Source organism: Hemiscyllium ocellatum, chromosome 31 (genome assembly GCF_020745735.1).
Source record: "Hemiscyllium ocellatum isolate sHemOce1 chromosome 31, sHemOce1.pat.X.cur, whole genome shotgun sequence".
In the NCBI taxonomy this organism is placed as follows: Eukaryota; Metazoa; Chordata; class Chondrichthyes; order Orectolobiformes; family Hemiscylliidae; genus Hemiscyllium; species Hemiscyllium ocellatum.
In genome coordinates this window covers 34989997-35009053 of record NC_083431.1, presented here as the reverse complement: position 1 = coordinate 35009053, position 19057 = coordinate 34989997, and the positions used below count along the sequence as shown (strand labels likewise).

Below are 19057 nucleotides of genomic sequence, written 5' to 3'. Positions count from 1 at the left end.
ACTACACGTGACCCTACTATACTATACACACACGCACACACATACAGACTTTCTGTCATACAAACCTTCTCAAAGGCATATACACCATCTCTCTCTCTCTCATACACACACACTCTCAAAAGGCATATACACCATCACACTGATGCACACACGCACTCTCTCTCCCTCACTCGCGTGCAATTTCTCACTCTCTCCCCCTCACATGCGCACACTCTCTCTCTCTCTCCCCCTCACGTGCACACTCTCTCACTCTTTCTCCCTCACATGTGCACACTGTCTCACTCTCTCTCCCTAACACCCACTCATTCTCACACTCTCACCCTCTCTCTCTCTCACACACACATACGCTAACACTCTCTAAAGGCATATACACCATCACACTGATGCACACATGCATTCTCTCTCCCTCACACGCATGCAATTTCTCACTCTCTCCCCCTCACATGCGCACACTCTCTCTCTCTCTCCCTCACATGCACACTCTCTCACTCTTTCTCCCTCACATGTGCACATTGTCTCACTCTCTCTCACTCACACACACACACATTCTCACACTCACCCTCTCTCTCTCTTTCTCACACACACATACACTAACACACATACACAAGTCTATGGTGTGAATTTGCATTTGCAGATTTGTATTTACAGATACATTCTATGTTGTTCAAAAAGCACACAATCTGTAGGCAGTCAATGGGACATTTTTAAATTTCCTACTATGGAAATAAAATCAGTCTGACTCAAGTTTAGGGCACAGACAGACTCTAACCTCACGCCTATAATGCATTGTCTGAGCCGAGATGTCACTTTTTTTCTACACACTGATAAAACCTTGTTATCTCAGGACAATGACTTGAACAAAATTCTGGGATTTACATATTAATCAATCGAAATCTGCATCCCAATTCTAAGTGATTAAAGACTTAACAGCCATCTCGGTTTGTCCAATACATCACATCACAGTATGACACTTTGAATTTTTACTTATGAATTCTGTATCCTATGTATACCATCCCATAAACTACCTGATGAAGAAGCAGTGCTCTGAAAGCTTGTACTTTCAAATAAACCTGTTGGACTATAACCTGGTGTCGTGTGATTTTCAACTTTTCTTTGGAGCAGCTTGTGGTACGAGCTCATTAGGGATTTGAATGATGTGTAATGATACAGATTTTATTAGGGAGCTTAAGGTGAAGGAACCCCTAAGGGGCAGTGACGATAATATGATAGAATTCACCCTGCAGTTTGAGAAGGGGAAGCTTGAATCAGATGTAACAGCATTACAATTGAGTAAAGGTAATAACATAGACATGAGGGAGGAGCTGGCCAGAGTTGATTGAAAATAGCGGAGCAGTAAAAACAGCAGGTTTGGGGGATAATTCATGAGGCACAGCAGACATTCCCATGGAAGAAGAAATATACTAAGGGGAGAATGAGGCAACCAGAGCTGACGAGGGAAATCAGATAGAGCATAAAAGTGAAAGGAAAGATAAACAAGTGAAGGTGTAGATTAGTAAGAAGTCAGAGGATTGGGATTTAAAAACCAGCAGATGATAACTAAGAAAAGCAGAGTTGATAAAATATGAGAGTAACCAGTTAATCGTGTTTCGGATGATTGCAAGCATTTTTTAGATATCTAAAAGGCAAGAGAGAGGCAAGAGTGGACAATGGACATTGGAAAATGACGCCAGAGAAGTAGTAATGGAGGAACAGAATACATACTCTACACCAGTTTCCACAGTGGAAGACAACAGCAGCATACCAGAACCTCAAGAGAGTCAGGGGGCAGAGGTGATTGTAGTGGCCATCACTAAGGAGAAGCTGAAAGATCAACACGTGAATTAATCACTCAAACCAGATGGTCTATACCCCAGGATTTTGAAGGATACAACTGAGGAGATGGTAGAGGCATTGGTAGTTGTCTTTCAGGAATCAGGAGTCAGGGAGAGTCTCAGAGGACTAGAAATGGTTAAGATAACATCCCTGTTTAAGAAGGGAGAGAAGCAGAAGACAGGAAACTATAGGCCGGTTAGCCTGACCTCAGCTGTTGGTAAGATTTTAGAGTCCTTTATTAAGGATGAGATTACAAAGTATTTAGAAGTCTATGGCAAAATAAGGCTGAGTCAGCACAGCTTCATCAATGGGAGGTCATGTCTGACTAATGTATTAGAATCTTTTGAGGAGTAACAACTAGTCAGACAAAGGAGAGTAAGGAGACATGATCTACTTGGATTACAAGAAGGCATTTGACAAGGTGCCACACAGAAGGCTGTTAAATAAAATAAGAGCCCAAGGTGTTAGGGGCAAGATACTAGCATGGATAGAGGATTGGCTGACTGGCAGAAGGCAGAGAGAGGAGTAAAGGGGTCTTTTTCAGGATGGCAGCCGGTGACCAGTAGAGTTCCACAGGGATTAGTCTTGGGACCACAACTACTCACATTATATGTTAATGATGTGGACAAAGAATTTGAGGGCATTGTTGCTAACTTTGCAGCAAGATTGGTTGAGGGCAGGTGGTGTTGAGGAAGTGGGGAGGATACAGAAGGATGTGGACAACTAGGTCAGCGGGCAAAGAAGTGGCAGATGAAGTACAATATGGGAAAGTGTGAAGTTACTCACCTTGGTAGGACAAATGGAGGTGGAGACTATTTTCCAATTGGGAAAGCCTTCGGAATTCTGAAGCACAAAGGGATATGGGAGTCCTAGTTTGTGATTTTCTTATCATATAGATTATCATCTCGGTTCAGTTGGCAGTTAGGAAGGCAAATGTAATGGATGTAAGTTTGTTCGATGAGCTGGAAGATTCATTTCCAGACGTTTCGTCACCCGACTAGGTAATATCTTCAGTGGGCCTGAGGCAAAGCACTGTACATGATTCCGGTTTTCTATTTATTTGTTTGGGTTTCTTTGGTTGGGGTGATGTCATTTTCTGTGATGATGTAATTTCCGGTTCTTTTTCTTAGGGGATGGTAAATGATGTTTGTTGACAGAATTCCGGTTGGAATGCCATGCTTCTAGGAATTCTCGTGTGTGCCTCTGTTTGACTTGTCCTAAGATGGATTTGTTGTCTCAGTCAAAGTGGTGTCCTTCCTTATCTGTGTGTGAGGATACTAGTGAGAGAGGGTGATGTCGTTTTGTGGTTAATTGGTAGTGTTTGTTACAGTCCTTGCACGGTATTTTGTAAATGACATTAGTTTTGCTTGTTGTCTGTACAGGGTCTTTCAAATTCATTAGCTGCTCTTTTAGTGTGTTGGTGGGTTTGTGGGCTACCATGATGCCAAAGGGTTTCAGTTGTCTGGCAGTCATTTCGGAAATGTTTAATGATGGAGGGAAGAGTGGTAAGGGTTTTGGAACGTGTTTTGTCTGCTTGTTTGGGTTTGTTACTGAGAGATCAGTGGACTGTGTTCATTGGGTACCCGTTCTTTTTGAATACACTGTATAGGTGATTTTCCTCTGCTTATTCAAAAAGAATGGGTACCCAATGAACACAGTCCACTGATCTCTCAGCAACAAACTCAAACAAGCAGACAAAACACGTCCAGAAACCCTAATCACTCTCCCCTACATCAAAGACATCTCGGAAATGACTGCCTGACAACTCAGACCCCTTGGCATCATGGTAGCCCACAAACCCACCAACACACTAAAACAGCAGCTAATGAACTTGAAAGACCCTATACAGACAAGCAAAACTGATGTCATTAACAAAATACCGTGTAAGGACTGTAACAAACACTATATTGGAAAAACAGACAGAAAACTAGCCACCAGGACACATGAACAGCAATTAACCACAAAACGACATCACCCTCTCTCACTAGTATCCTTACACACAGATAAGGAAGGACACCACTTCGACTGAGACAACACATCCATCTTAGGACAAGGCAAACAGAGGCACACACGAGAATTCCTAGAAGTATGGCATTCTAACTGGAATTCTACCAACAAACACATCGAGTTAGACCCCATCTACCACCCCCTGAGAAAATGAACCGGAAATGACATCACCACATGAAATGGCATCACAGGAAATGACATCACCAAACCAAAGAAACCTAAACAGATAAATAGAAAGCAGGAATCATGTACAGTGCTTCGCTTGAGGCCCACTGAAGTTTTACCTAATAGGGTGACAAAATGTTTGGAAATGAACCTTCCAGCTCAGCAGCAAATCTAATCCAGAACCTCAACCTGAGCTACAAATCTTCTCAAAACTCGCTAAAGTGAGTTGCCATTCATTTCAAAAGGGCTAGAATCATAATGTTAAAGATGTAAAAGTCTCTGGTCGGATTGAATTTGGAATATAGTGAGGAGCTTTGGGCCTCATATTGAAAGAAGGATATGTTGGCATGGAGGGTGTCCAAAGGAGGTTTATAAGAATGGTTCCAGGAATGAAGGGCTTATCATATGAGGAGTGATTGAAGACTCTGGGTCTGTACTTGATGGAGTTTAGAAGGATGGGGGGGGGGGAATCTGATTGAAACTCATAGAATACTATGAAGCCTGGAGAGAATGGATGTGAAGAAGATGTTTCCACTAGGAGTAGAGGCTAGAGCCTGAGCAAACAGCCCCAACATAAGAGACAACTCTTTAAATGAGGATGAGAATGAATTTCTACAACCAGAGTGTGGTTAAGTTGTGGAACTCATTGCCACTGAGAGTTGTGCAGGCCAAGCCACTGAATGTATTTAAGACAGAAGTAGATAGTTTCTTGATTGGTAAGTGGATCAAGGATTATGGGGAGAAGTCAGGAGAATAATGTTGAGAAACATATCAGGAGAAAGTGAGGACTACAGATGGTGGAGATTAGAGTTGAGAAAGCCGTGCTGGAAAAGCACAGCTGGTTAGACAGCATCCGATGAACAGGAGAATCAATGTTTTGGGCATAAGCCCTTCATCAGGAATAAGGCTTGTGGGCCAGGGAGTTGAAAGATAAGTGGGAAAGGGGTGGGGCTTGGGGGAAGTTAACCGAGAATGCAATAAGTAGATGAAGTGAGGGAGAAGGTGCTTGGTTGGAGAGGAGGGTGGAGCAGACAGGAGGTAAAGGCAATGGACAAGTCAAGACGGCGGTGCCAAGTTTGAGGCTTGGGAATGGATAATGTGGGGGAGGGGAACTGAGGAAACTAGTGAAATCCACATTAATCCTGTGTGGTTACAGGGACCCAAGGCAGATGATGAAGGGTTTACGCCCGAAACATCGATTCCCCTGCTCCTCAGATGCTGCCTAACCAGCTGTGCTTTTCCAGCACCACACTCTCGACTGAGGAACTTCTCAGCCATGATGGGTCGAATGGCCTAATTCTGCTCCTATGACTTGTGGTCTTACCCCAATACTTTCTGCAGTCATCTCTATTGAGGGATCTGGCAATATACGTCAGGGTAGATCTCAATATTATCCTGGCAGGGACCACTGATCATGCTAGCCTCGGATTGTCAGCAGCTAGCATGATCTGGTTTAATCGGGGACTTGATTGCATGGCAGACTTGACATTGTCCAAGTTCGTGTTTGATCATCTCGTAATAGTGTCAGAGCTCCTAGGAAAATGTCGTCAGGTTCCCACCAGGGGCATCCTCTAATTAGTGGATTGCATTCCTATTTCACATATTAAATTTTGCCTACATCTGCATATTTATATTATCAACACATACATAATTCTACTAACTATAGAATGCTAAATATTACATGGTACTAGTACATTTTTAAGCGAGGTTTATCTTGCCTATTTTACACTATATACACTTTACATTCAGTACTCACACAGCAGTGTTGGCTGCATCTTAACTAATTCACAATGCTTCACATTTATACATTAAAACAGATGGGAACACACGTACCAAATCCTCACATATCCGTTGGCGTTTCTTTATCTCTTCCTCATGGCCCTCACATTCTTTCCGTTTTTTACATAATTCTGTTCCCTGAGGAGAACAAACAAATCCTGGTTGGGGCCATTTAACAGTAATAACTCTCTTAATCGACCTCTTCAGACACGTTACAAACCTGGACCTTCTGCCCCAGAAGTAGGGAACTACCACGGCACCTTCCATTTCACAGCAGTAATTGAACAAAAATCCAGGAGGTAGCAGAGATATGTTCTTCACATTGGATATTAACATTTTTAGACAATAAGCAGTGACTATCTTTCTTGTGATGAAGATAATTAGGTCTTTTGGATTCCTCTTAGATGGAGATCAGAGTGCCAACCTCTTCCTGATGCTATCTGGCTAAAAGGAAATGAGCATGTTTCTGCAATGAGAGAGTGAGGATTCCAACTGTTGACCTATTTGTAAAACTTGCTATCAAAATCTGCCACATACCAGCTATCAAAATAAATGCATAACTTCATAACAAGTGGAAACATTCAATTTTTAAGAAGTACATTTTAGAAATGCCTAAACATTATGATTAACACCCACATTCTGATCAAAAACTTGACAGAAGCAGCTACTACTATTGTATGCATAACACTGCCACATTTGGGAAGGTCTTCCAAAAACAATGACCTAGATATTTCCCGATTTAACTCTCCATCTGTGTTTGATCCCACGTGCTCAACCATGTGAAAATTTCACCCACTGTGTGGGGGGGCACAGCACCAACATTACCATACTTTGTCACATTATTGTCATCCAACGCTGCAAAAACCTTATTTTATGAAGCAACATCTGAAATGGGAACCACTCACAATACACATTAGAAAGACAATGCTCAGTACTTTCCAACAGCTCAAAGGCATTATGAAGAATACTTTAGTTATAGATTACCCATACAGCAAACTGGGTTTAAGAAATCGAAAACAAAGCTGATAGTTGGAGTGATCAGTGATTTGATCTGAATTTCATCCTGCTTTGACACCAACTTGCTTACAGAAATGTTTTACTGACCTGATTTTGGCTCTAGCTCCTGACACCTTTTCCACAATTTCTTCCCAATATTATTCACAAGAAGTTACCAAGACCATCCAGTTTGCCCCTCAAACAGGAGGAAAGAGTACCATGGGATACCTACCAAGAATTTCAACAACATCTCTGAAACCTGTTCTGGATTTAGGACAACAAATTACTCAGAGTAAACACATCAGCAGTTCAAAGCTTGAGTCATGTCTCCAATGAATCTGTTCTTAAGTGAAAACAAGATTTGGTCTGATTTCTTATTTTTCATATTTGTGGTGAATTCAAATGCAGTCAAACAAATCATTCTGACTGGGATTGTCAGCAACAGTCCAAAGCTGGAATAATACAAACTAGGTTACATGAAATGAATGAAACACTGGGATCTGAAGAAAGAACCACAGAAGGAAAGGATTTGCTTTCCTTTAGCAAATCTTCACACATCCAATGAAATATACTCAAAAGGACAATTATCAACGACCATACTGAAACCTGACTGCCAAGACTGACCAACATGTCTGTTATCTTACTCTTAGTCAGGCACTGGGCTCTGAATTGCAACCTAAGTAACTATTTTCCAAAATGGATAGAGTCAGAATTGACAACAAACAACATTGAAAATAATCAGTACCACCACGTTCAGGATAATCTCATGAATACGGGATTTATTAAAAGAGCTTCCTCCCATACAAAGGAGCCCAATATACGTCAAATGTATTTTCCAGCTATTGGGAAAAAGGCACTGAATTCTAGCTGGACATGTCTGATCAATCAGTTCTTAACAGTTAAATCAGCACCAACATTCAAACAACTTGACATGTGACCACACCATTCTACACACAAATTCACAGAACAGCTAAGTCCAAGTTGCCAGCAGATTCTCTGAGCCAATTAGATCTATACTTCAGTAGGTGACTGAGTGCAATGTCAGCAATTTGTACTGGGCTTCCAATAAATGGCCCTCAACTGATCCAAGGAGCAGGAAAATAAGGTTACCAGAAAATTTACTGTGGATATAAGTGCATTTTAAGAGGATCTGGTAAATACAATAGCAACAACATCAAAATTCTGGCTTGATTTTGAAACTGGAATGGGAGATGGAAGCAACATAGCTTCACAGATCCACACTATTGCAGATGACACAATTCAGAGAAGAGTTTTTCCCTTCTGAGGTGATGTTTGTAGACATGTTTTGCTCCTGGAAGCAGGAGTCTATGGAATTCCTTTTTCAATGGTTAGCACGGCGGCACAGTGGTTAGACCCGGGTTCAATTCCTGACTCAGGCAACTGACTGTGTGGAGTTTGCACATTCTCCCCGTGTCCGTGTGGGTTTCCTCCGGGTGCTCTGGTTTCCTCCCGCAGTCCAAAAATGTGCAGGTTAGGTGAATTGGCCATGCTAAATTGCCTGTAGTGTTAGGTGAAGGGGTAAATGGAGGGGAATGGGTCTGGTTGGGTTGTGCTTCGGCGGGTTGGTGTGGACTTGTTGGGCCGAAGGGCCTGTTTCCGTACTGTAAGTAATCTAATCTAATGCTTGTAAATGTGCAATATGTCTACTTTATGTCTGAGCTTCTTCTTAAAGTTTGCAATGTCATTCTCCTCCAAACTGAACTCACCAGCTGCCTAACACTCTGTCCCAACCTGAACCTGTCACCTGAGTTTGTGCAATGGATCTACTTGCCTCTGAGGTTCTGCTGAACTCTGTTGTCACTTGCAAGGATAATGCTGGATGCACAGATTCTATTCCAACTGTGGGCTGTCAAATAATTGAAAAATAAGTTGTCATTACAAGAGTCAGTCTCTTTGCAACACACTCCGTCTCTAAAGCAGACGGATAATTGTTTTGCTCGCTCAAGCACAGGCTCACATAAACCTGAAAATGTCCCTTAATAACTGCTTCAGAACAAAAGCAAAACATTGGGCAATCTGAAATAAAAATACAAAATGCCAGAAATACTCAGCAGATCAGACAGTATCTGTGGAAGGTTCTTTTTAATTCATGCATGGGATGGAAGTATCACGGGTCAGATCAGCATTTATGACCCATCCAGCATTACCCAAACAGTAGCTCAGAATCAATTTCATTGCTGTAGGTCTGGAGTCACACATAGACCAGACCAAAAAAGGATGGCAGATTTTCTTCACTGAAGGATATCAGTGTACCAGATGGGTTTTTACAAAAGTCGACAGTCGTCACATGGCCATCATTAGGCTAGCTTTTTATTCCAGACTTTTATTGAATTCAAATTTCACCACCTACCATGGTGGGATTTGAACCCAGGTCCCCAGAATATTAGGGATATTTTATTTAGAGTGGGAACTTCAGGAGAGATGTGTGTGGAACTAGGGGGTAAGAATACATTTGTAGGTTTAGAAACAAAAGCAGAGCTGGGGATAGGAAGTAATAGAGGATTTATAATGTCAAGGTTTTTGTGTGTGCAGGGAATACTGACGGATGTTTGAAGGGAGATGTGACGGTGCCAATGAACTGGAGAATTATTAACCATGGCAACTCACATAGGGCTCATGAAGGAGAACTGAATGGACATCTACTTAATGGAAAGCACACAGAAAAAGGAGAAAATCAGTCTCATGAATGAGAACTGATGCGTTTTGGACTGTGCAAGAGGAGGAATGGGTGAGAAAATGTAAAGTAACATAATTGAAGCAGTCACTCTGCTTCTCTGTCCACACATGCTGCTAGATCTTCTGATTATTTCCAATACTTTTGACTTTTATTAAAATGCAAAAGAACAAGGGTCTTTGATTGCAATGGATGAAATTCTTACATTTAGTGCTTGAGATTGGAAATGTAAAAGGTTTTTTTGGCTTTGGAAAAATTTGATCGATAGGAAATAGAAAAAGGAATACTCCATTTGGCCATTCAAGCCTGCTCCGTCATTGAATATGATCATGGCTGATCATCCAACTCAGTACTAGGTTCTCACTTTCTCCCCATACCTGAAGCTGGAGTTCTCTCAGGACTGCATGATACGGGCAGTCCCCAGTTTGTTAATGGGTTTCACTCTTCAGTCCATTCACAAGTCTCGTAAACATAAGAAATGTTTGTAAGTTGTATCGTTAAAATGACACCCCTGTATGGGATTGCGTTTGTAGGTACGACCGTTCATAAGTCAGGCGACTATCTGTGTGGAGTTTGCGCATTCTCCCTGTACTCCAGTTTCCTCCCACAGTCCTATGTAGTTTAGCTGGATTGACCATGCTAAATTACCCATAGTGTTCAGAGATAGGTGGGTTAGCCATGGTAAATGCATGGTTACAGGGATAGGGTAGGGGTTGAATCTGGGTGAGATGTACTTCAGAGGTTTGGCGTGGATCCAATGGACCAAATGGCCTGCTTCCACACTGTAGGGATTCTAGTGATTTTAACAATGTTAGCCAACAGTTCTCTGACTGGGGCTGTGAATCTAGTCCAATCAAGGAGCCCTGGTTGACAACATAAAGGGGACTGTCAGATATTCTGAGAGTTGACTCCAAAAGAGGCAGTTCTATAGTCAAGGACTATTTATATGTAAATAAATGGTGACTTGGTGACAGAATACCAGCCTCTGGGGAGCTATTTCAGAGAGGAATGAGGATCCACAAAGGAGGAGAAGGTTCTGGTGAGGTAATAGAGACCACACCACTGTCACAGTGATTTTGGATAGCAGTGGTATGAATATTATTAAGCTTAATCATAATTTTATTATTTTTCTTCAAATTACCATTAAATAGAGTCATAGAGTTATAGAGATGTACAGCATGGCAACAGACCCTTCGGTCCAACTCGTCCATGCCAACCAGATATCCCAACCCAATCTAGTCCCACCTGCCAGCACCCGGCCTATATCCCTTCAAACCCTTCCTATTCATATTTCCATCCAGATGATTTTTAAATGTTGCAATCGTACTAGCCCTCACCACTTCCTCTGGCAGCTCATTCTATAGACATACCACCCTCTGTGTGAAAAAGTTGCCCCTCAGGTCTCTTTTATATCTTTCCCCTCTCACTCTATACCTACACCCTCTAGTTCTGGACTCCCCCATCCCATCTACTTATCCTATCCATGCCCCTAATGATTTTATAAATGGAACTTAATGATTTGCATCAAACTGACCTCATCAAGTTTTGTTCATACTGTCTTCAAACAGATTTGCAAAACACCTGCATGAAACACACAGATATCCAGTACATGTCAGAAGAGATAATGTTGCACCACTCTGCTGTCCTCCCATACAAATTAATATAAGACAGAGTTAAACCATCTTCCATAAAGCATTTATTATCCAATGCCACGGAACTTGTGTATAACTCAACAACAAATTTGTAGAAGAGTATGAAGTGCAATATATAAGATAGAAATACATCAAGTCTCAAGGTTTCATGTTTTTATAACCCTTGTAAATTCTGCAAATGATGCTGATGCAGTGGAATGCAAGGCTCAGGAGTTTGAACAGCAGGAAAAAGTGAAAAGGGCATGTATCCAGTGGATATTTTTATCCATCACAATTCAGAGATCATGCTTTATATTACAAGCAGTGGTGTATTTTGTTCTATCTGCACTATCCTTGTGAAGGGAATAAAATTATCTATTGAACTGTAAATCAGGAAAACAATATTTTTCCAAGATTCAGCAAAAAATACTTCACTTTCTTTAAGGAGATTGCCTAAAGAAATTTTTTAAGTTTTCATGGAAATATACCACCACTCCCAATTCATTATTCACAACATTTCACTTTACCTGCATGCATACGCACACACACAGTAATTTCTTTCAAGGACTGAAGTCTATCATTGTTGGATTAAGCCAATTAAAGTAGAGGCAAAATGTGCATATACTGCAAAAGAATTATGAATAATTATAATAAATTTAACCATGTTTGACTGGGCAATGGGAGGATACTGACATTAGGAACGTATGCATTTTAACAAATGACCTCACACAAGATCTTAAAAACATAGGACGTAGGAGCAGGAGTAGACCATTCAGTCCCTCAACTCTCCATTCTTGACTTGCTGCTCAATCAATAAGCTTTAAACATACTCAATAATTCATCTTCTACTGATCACTGTAAGAGAATTCCAAACACTAATATGCCTCAAAAGAAATTCCTCATAAGTCTCCCACTTAGGATGCAGATTATGAAATCACAGATTCTATGTCATTTATAAACTGTGCCTCACAGTTCTAGATTCTCTCATGAGGGGAAACAACTATTCAGCATAAATCGTTTCAAACTCCTTTGGAATCTTACATTTTTCAATTATGGTGTACAATTCTATTCCCTAGGTATTACTTAATGTCCAATGGCTCGTTGACTTTGTATAAGTTCAGAATAGCAATGTATGATTGAGCTATTCCACAAAATGATAAGGCAGTCTTGGACCTACAGTATAATCATGCAATACTCCTTAACATCTCCCCAATGTGTTCCTCAGTCAGCATCATTAAAATTTCTATTTTCTGTTACTTTTTGCCTATGAACGACAAAAGCTTTCATCTGCTTTCTCCGATCTCAAACTGTGTAGGCAAACATCAAGCAAAAGCACCTGCTCTGTTTAACTATCATTAATTTAAACAATGTTGCTGCATCAGCCAAAATCATCCATTTTTTTCTCCTACTGACACATAATCTTGCTACCTTTGTTACACCAATCTTTCATGTTAACTCCACACCGTGTCAGTTTAATCTTCTAGTCAACATTCTGGTTTAATCAAGCCCAATTCAGAGTACATTTCATTTGTCTTATAACAAGCCTCCTTCTGAGCATACAATTTTATTCTGTGCACATACAGTGTTCAGAATAATTAGCTGTCCTTTTCCATTGCTTTTTGTTTACTTGTGTACAATCCTTCTCATTTCTCTATAGTATTTACCAAGTTGGACATTTATCTGGTCCCAAATTCTAATTTTATTTTCATTCCCATCTAATCAATTAAAAATATGTACGTATTTGCCTATAGTAGTAGTCATGGCTTCTGCTCCCATTTGTTTAATGTCTTGCCTCTTCCTGCATTTATCATTTACCCAAACCTTTGTTGCCGTGACATAAATAAAAAATGCTGAGATATTCAGGATGTCAGACAGCATTTGCTGAGAGAAAAAATATCAGCTAAAGTTTCAAGGATTGATACGTTCCCAGAACTGGGGAATGAACAATATGAGAAATGGAATAGAACAAGGGAAAGGCAAATAGAAGAAGGGAGAAAGGCAATGATTGCCTGTATTGGATATTAAATAGAATAACCTGCAAAGCTTCATGTATGTGCAAAAATATCCCACAGTTTTCTTTTTAATAATTCGAGAGTAGCAGTCTCAAGGTTGTTTATGCATCAGCTTCAAGAAGACCGAGACAGAAGACCCCTCACTGCATTAAGATCAGGCAACAGAATATTGGACCGCCTTCCCTATTTAGGAAATGATATCTTCAGGGAGGGTGATGTGGAGATCTATGTCCACATGTATCATTAATCTTCCAATGGTTCCGACAGTATGAAAATTCAGCAGCATCAACACAACCATGAAGCTGTGCATCTATTTTCCACAGTTGTACCAACTGCAATCTGCAGCATCGCAAATGTCAGTTTCAGTCAGGTCAACCCACTCCACATGATATCAGGAAGTGGTTACAGGCAATAAATATTGCTAAGGCTATGGGTTCTGCCAATATTCCATCTATACTACTGAAGAATTTGCCACACCACTCGTAAAGCTCTTCCTGTACAGTTACAAGACTGGCATCTACCTGACAATGTTAAAAATTGCCCAGGTGTGTCCTGTACACAAAATGCAGGACAAATCCAACCTAACCAATTACTGCCCTATAGTTTACTCTCAATCATCAGTAAAGTGATGGAAGGGGTCATCGGTATTGCTATCAAGCAGCACCTGTTTAACAACAACCTGTTCAGTGATGCCAGTTTGAGTTCCACCAGGGCCACTCAGCTCCTGACCTCATTACAGATTTACAGCTCATTTCAACATGGACAAAAGAGCTGAATTCCAAAGGTGAGGTGCAAGTGACTGCCCTTGACATCATGACATCATTTGACCAAGTGTGGCATATAACACAACATAGGTATAGAAAATAGAAGAAGTGGGCATGTTGGCCCTTCAAGCCGGTTCCGTCTTTCATTCTGATCGTACCAATTATCCAACTCAATGGCCTGTTCCCACTTTTCCCCCATATCTTTTGATCCCTTAGGCCCCAAGTGTATGTCCAAATGCTTCTGAAAGCATACAACATTTTAGCCTTGACTGCTTCCTGTGGTGGCAACTTCCACAGGCTCTCCACTCAACTGGGTGACGAAATTTCTTGTTTCACTCCTGAACAGTCTACCCTGTATTATCACACTGTTACTTCTGGTCCTGGAATGCTCTGGCATCGGGACCCTCATTCCTTCCTCATGGAAGCCTAGCAAAACTGGAGTCAATAGGAATCAAGGAGAAAACTCTCTGCTGACTGGAGTCATACCTGGCCCACAGGAAGACATTTGCTGGAGGTCAGACATCTCAGCTCTGTAGGAGTTCCACAGGGTAGCATCCTAAGCCAACCATCTTCAGCAGCTTTGTCATTGACAAGGGTGTACTATTTATAATCCTCCAGGCCCTTGACACCATTCATATATCTGGTAAACACTTGAAGATTGTGGCCCGTGTCTCCATAATTTCCACTCCTATTTGCCAGGTTCCTAGGGTGTATCCAATCCTGGAGAGAATGACTTTTTTTTTAAAACTGTGGATTGAGGCAATCTGTAAGAATCTCATCAATAACCATTTTAATCCTTTCCAATCTCTCTGCTCAGTCCTCAATCACTGTGACATTGACAGTATCTTCTACTTTTAAAAAATGGATGGAAAGCATTTATTTAATATTTCGGACATGACCCTGTCTCAAGATTTCCTTTTGGTCCCTAATCAGTGACCTTTGTTTTGGTAATTCTTTTATAGTTATAGTTTTATTTAAGAATTCAGTATTTTTTGATTGTCCACTAATCTTTGCCCACTCAGTGGACTAGATTTTACACCTCCACTAGAAAGATTCTAGTGTTAGGTTCCTACTGATATGCACCACATCATGCTTGGTTATATAGGGATTTACCTGTCTATTTTCTTCCCCATTGTGTAAGCTCAATTGTGTAGTGTAGAATCATCCCAGTCCCTAAATGATATGGCTTAAGGTGTGAAATTTGGGAAAATCAGGTGAGATCTCCATCAAGGAATTCTACAATGTTGAGACACATTTTCCAACTAAATCCTGAGATTTTCATTCAGGAGTGATGAGGGGCCAATTACCATAGAATTATGGCTCATTTTCACCTTTATTACTACCTAATCTCACTCTATAAACATGCAATCTCCCATTTTCCCACTTGCCAATAATTCCAGATATGAAAGTCAAGCCAATTCCAGCACATCATTTGCTCTGCCAGATCTCCATCTTGGACAAACATTGACATTGTCATATCTCTGATCCAACTACAGGTACATTCTTGCACTTTAACAGAGCAGGAGGCAGTGTTCATCCATTGCCTGTAAAATTATTTATCTTCAACATGCAAACACTTCATTTCACAAGACAAATGCAGCTCCTGTTTGTTTGATTTCTGTTTGTTTCTTTGGTGATGGAGAACAGAAGTGAATGTTTAGAAGTGACTGACAGGTTCCCTATATGTATTGAACAATAATAAGCTTCTGAGCGACAGTGGGCATTGAAGAAAGGGCAGCTGTGATTTCGACAGGGTTGTAAGATAGAATATGGTTAAGGACAATTAAGTAGTGTGCCCTGGTCTTAAACAATAACTGAGGTCAAAATGTGCATGCAAGTGCCAGCCATGCCACCTAAACGTACTATGAGAAGCATTGCTTTGTGGCTACTGTCCCATTTGAATTGACAGTGAAGGGCAATTCCAGACTGCCAATCTTGACCGGGTGCATGGCTGTGGGTCAAATTTGGTGCTGGCACCAAGAATATTAGGATAACCTGGCAGTGATGAGTGGGAGGATTGGGTTAACTTTGGATGAAAAGCCCCCAAAATGTACATAGTTAATGAGGTGTATTTGGAGGATCACACAAAAAACCTGCTTGGCTTCACAGAGAGGAACTCTCCATGCAGTCCTAATATTAAATAAAACTCCAATTTGGTGTCAACTACAGAGAAGCACAAACAATTCCTGAAACAATGAACAGTATATCCTAAGCCAGATAGTCTGAGGCAACTGAAGGATGAGAAAGTTGAGCCTGCCTCTCCATGATCATCTGTATAGCTCAAGATAACTCCATTGTTACTTTATGTTACAGAAAGGTTCTCAAATCGACCTATTAACATTAGCTCCAACAGGGGTTGTTCTAAAAATAAGCCAGGTGAATAGCTCATTGCTTGTTTTCCATTTCCTAACAAGTTGGGTATGGTATTGTTTACTTAGAGTCCATCTGCTTCATGAAATATTAATACAGGTATTAATTTTATCCAGTGAATGCCTGCCTGAAAATTTAGCTGAGCATTGAACTATACAACACTCATTGACTCAGCTGTTATATTCCCAGGAGAGCAGCAAGTTACCTAGGATACAGAGCAAGGCGGAGTTAACCCTTTCACAGATGCAAGCCTACCATTACGCCTAATCGACAAATGCAGTCATTTTCCCAGGTTACACATCAAAAACCAGATCACAGTAGATTAAAATTCTCTGAAATACAGAAATGCATCATCAAATTTACAAAGTATACAACTGACATCAGCTCGGAGGAAGGGTCACTGGATCCGAAACGGTATCATTGAATTCTCTTCACAGATGCTGCCAGACCTGCTGAGCTTTTCCAGCAACTTCTGTTTTTGTTCATGTGGATACCCCACTTTGGATCAAAGACACAAACCACTTTCCAGTTAATACTTGATCATAGGCACAAACCGCTTCTAGTGAATTCTTAGCCCAGGATCAAAGACACCACAAAACACACCCACTGGACATCCAACACCAAATCACAGATAAAACAAATCCAATAAACAACTAATTTTGGACCACAGAAAGATACCACACCCAGTGGTACATAGAATTGGATCACAGATGCTAGTTATTCTCAGTGGATACTTGGCCCCGGATCACAGACACCAACTATTCCCAGTGGATTATTGGCCCTGGATCACACACATTAATTATTCCTGGTGGATACTTGGTCTGGGCTCACAGAAATAAACCATCTCCAGTGGATTCTTGGTCTGAGATCATAGACACAAACTATTCCCAGTAGACAGATAAATGTGGGTCTCAAACAGAATAGCTCTCCCAGATCTCAGATACTGACTGCTCCCAACAATAGCTGCCATGGGTTTGGAAATAACTCTCATTACTAAAGTTGAGACTAGACTGACAAAAAAAAGCTCTTGGAAAACAGACCAAATGTCTTTACACAAATGATCACTAATTCATTCAAAATAAGGCATTTTAAATAAATTGGCTGAACATTTAGCTCCCGTGTCACACTCTCTATCACCATCATTTCACATTGGAGCCTGGCGGTTTTCCTGGTCATGTCTACCAGGTTACAATCTTATAAGTGTCTACAAGGTCACAGAAATAGCCTGCAAACTCAGGGCACAATTTACATCAATATTTAACTGCCATTACAAAACAAAACCAGAAGCAAATCAAATTCAACAAACAATAAATCTCAAGTCAACTTCGCCCTTGGGAGACACGTAGACAGCTTGGGTGCAGCGTGGAGTGGTTGCTTTACGTGGAATCGCCATAGGAAAGCAATAAACATTGACTGTTATAACACAGCAAGTAATGTACTGCTGTGTAAAACTGAACGTTCAGTGCTATGAAGCAGTCATAAATTATACATGAAAAAGACCAGCTCTGAAACAACAAACTAACAATCAGGAATATTATCAGCAAGCTCTAGTCAAACAAACCAAAATCCATCTTGCCCCTCACCAAGAAGAGGGTTTTTTTTTGATAAACTTACAATACTAGTGGGAGAATGAAAACCCTTAAATTACCTGCTTTGTCTTTGTGATTCAGGCTGTGTCAATGTAGAACCTATGCTGGTGGTGCTGCATCGAACTAGGCAAAGCCCCTGCTGCTGCCAAGCAACAGACGAAGGATTTATAGGACAGTCTCATTGGTACAAATAGAGAGTGCGGCCCTCATCCTACAATCTCAACATGCTTCAGGAAAAACAATGATATTACCTTTCTTTTGGAGAAATGAGGTTCTCATTCACGGTCACACTTTACAGCAGATTAATTGATGTGACATCACCAAGAAAGACACATACTACAGCTGTGATGGCTACATTTAGCCAGCCCTCTCCCTCCTTTTCCTGCACAGCATGGTAGAGTCTAAATCCACATAACTGTCTTATCAGGTATCATCACTGTTAACAGTTCTGCTGCAATCTCGCCTTCATTTTCTGATCGGGAGGGAGAATCCTACACAGGTTAAGATTCTGTTAACAGATGCTTCTGGAGTTTTGTATTAAATGTGTGGGGAGGGGTGGTGGTGCAGGAGGACATATCTCTCAATATGAAGATGCCTCAAAAACAACAGGATATATAAATGTTTTAACACAGAGAGAAGTCTTAAGGCACTTTATAGGGACGTAAATCAGACAAAAAACATAGAGAGCCAAAAAAACAAATACCAAAAGGGGTAACCAAGTGCTGGTGCACTGAGATGGATTTTAGAAAGTGTTTTAATGCAAAAGAGATCATTGGGAATTGAAATGGATGAGTATCGGGAGGAATTTCAGAATGAGACTTAAATGGCTAGAAGCATGACTGCAAGTGTTTGCAGAAAGTAGAACATACAAATTAGGAGCAGGAGTAGACCACTTAAACCCTCATAACTGTTCCTCCTTACAATACAATCATGGCTGATCTGATTAATCCACATTCCTGTCTATCCTTAATACTTTTTCAACTCCTTTAACATCAAGAAACTATCTAGCTCCGATTACTTCAAGGACTTGTGCGTCCACTGCCTTTCCAAGAAAAGTGTTAAAATGATTCACAAACCTCTGAGAAAAAAGGAATGTTGGATGGCAGCCAGTTGTAAATAGAATAGTCAAGGTGAGAAGTAACGTGATATGGATGAAGTGACTGGGGTCAGAATTGGGTTATAGATAGTATACCTTCACCAGAGTTAGACCAGAGGA

At 40.8% G+C, this 19057-nt stretch overlaps 1 protein-coding gene across 7 annotated transcripts in view; it reads right to left on the bottom strand.

The window, feature by feature from the left end:
- LOC132830300 (peripheral-type benzodiazepine receptor-associated protein 1-like) overlaps window positions 1-19057 on the bottom strand; it is a 299306-nt gene that overhangs the window by 105948 nt on the left and 174301 nt on the right. For 5 of the 7 annotated variants that reach the window (XM_060847882.1, XM_060847879.1, XM_060847886.1 and 2 more), the window contains exon 6: window positions 5839-5922. The exons of the other annotated variants lie outside the window; for them this stretch is intronic. In XM_060847882.1, the coding sequence (XP_060703865.1) occupies window positions 5839-5922 (84 nt within the window). The remainder of the gene's footprint in view (window positions 1-5838; window positions 5923-19057) is intronic. 7 annotated transcript variants of the gene reach the window in all.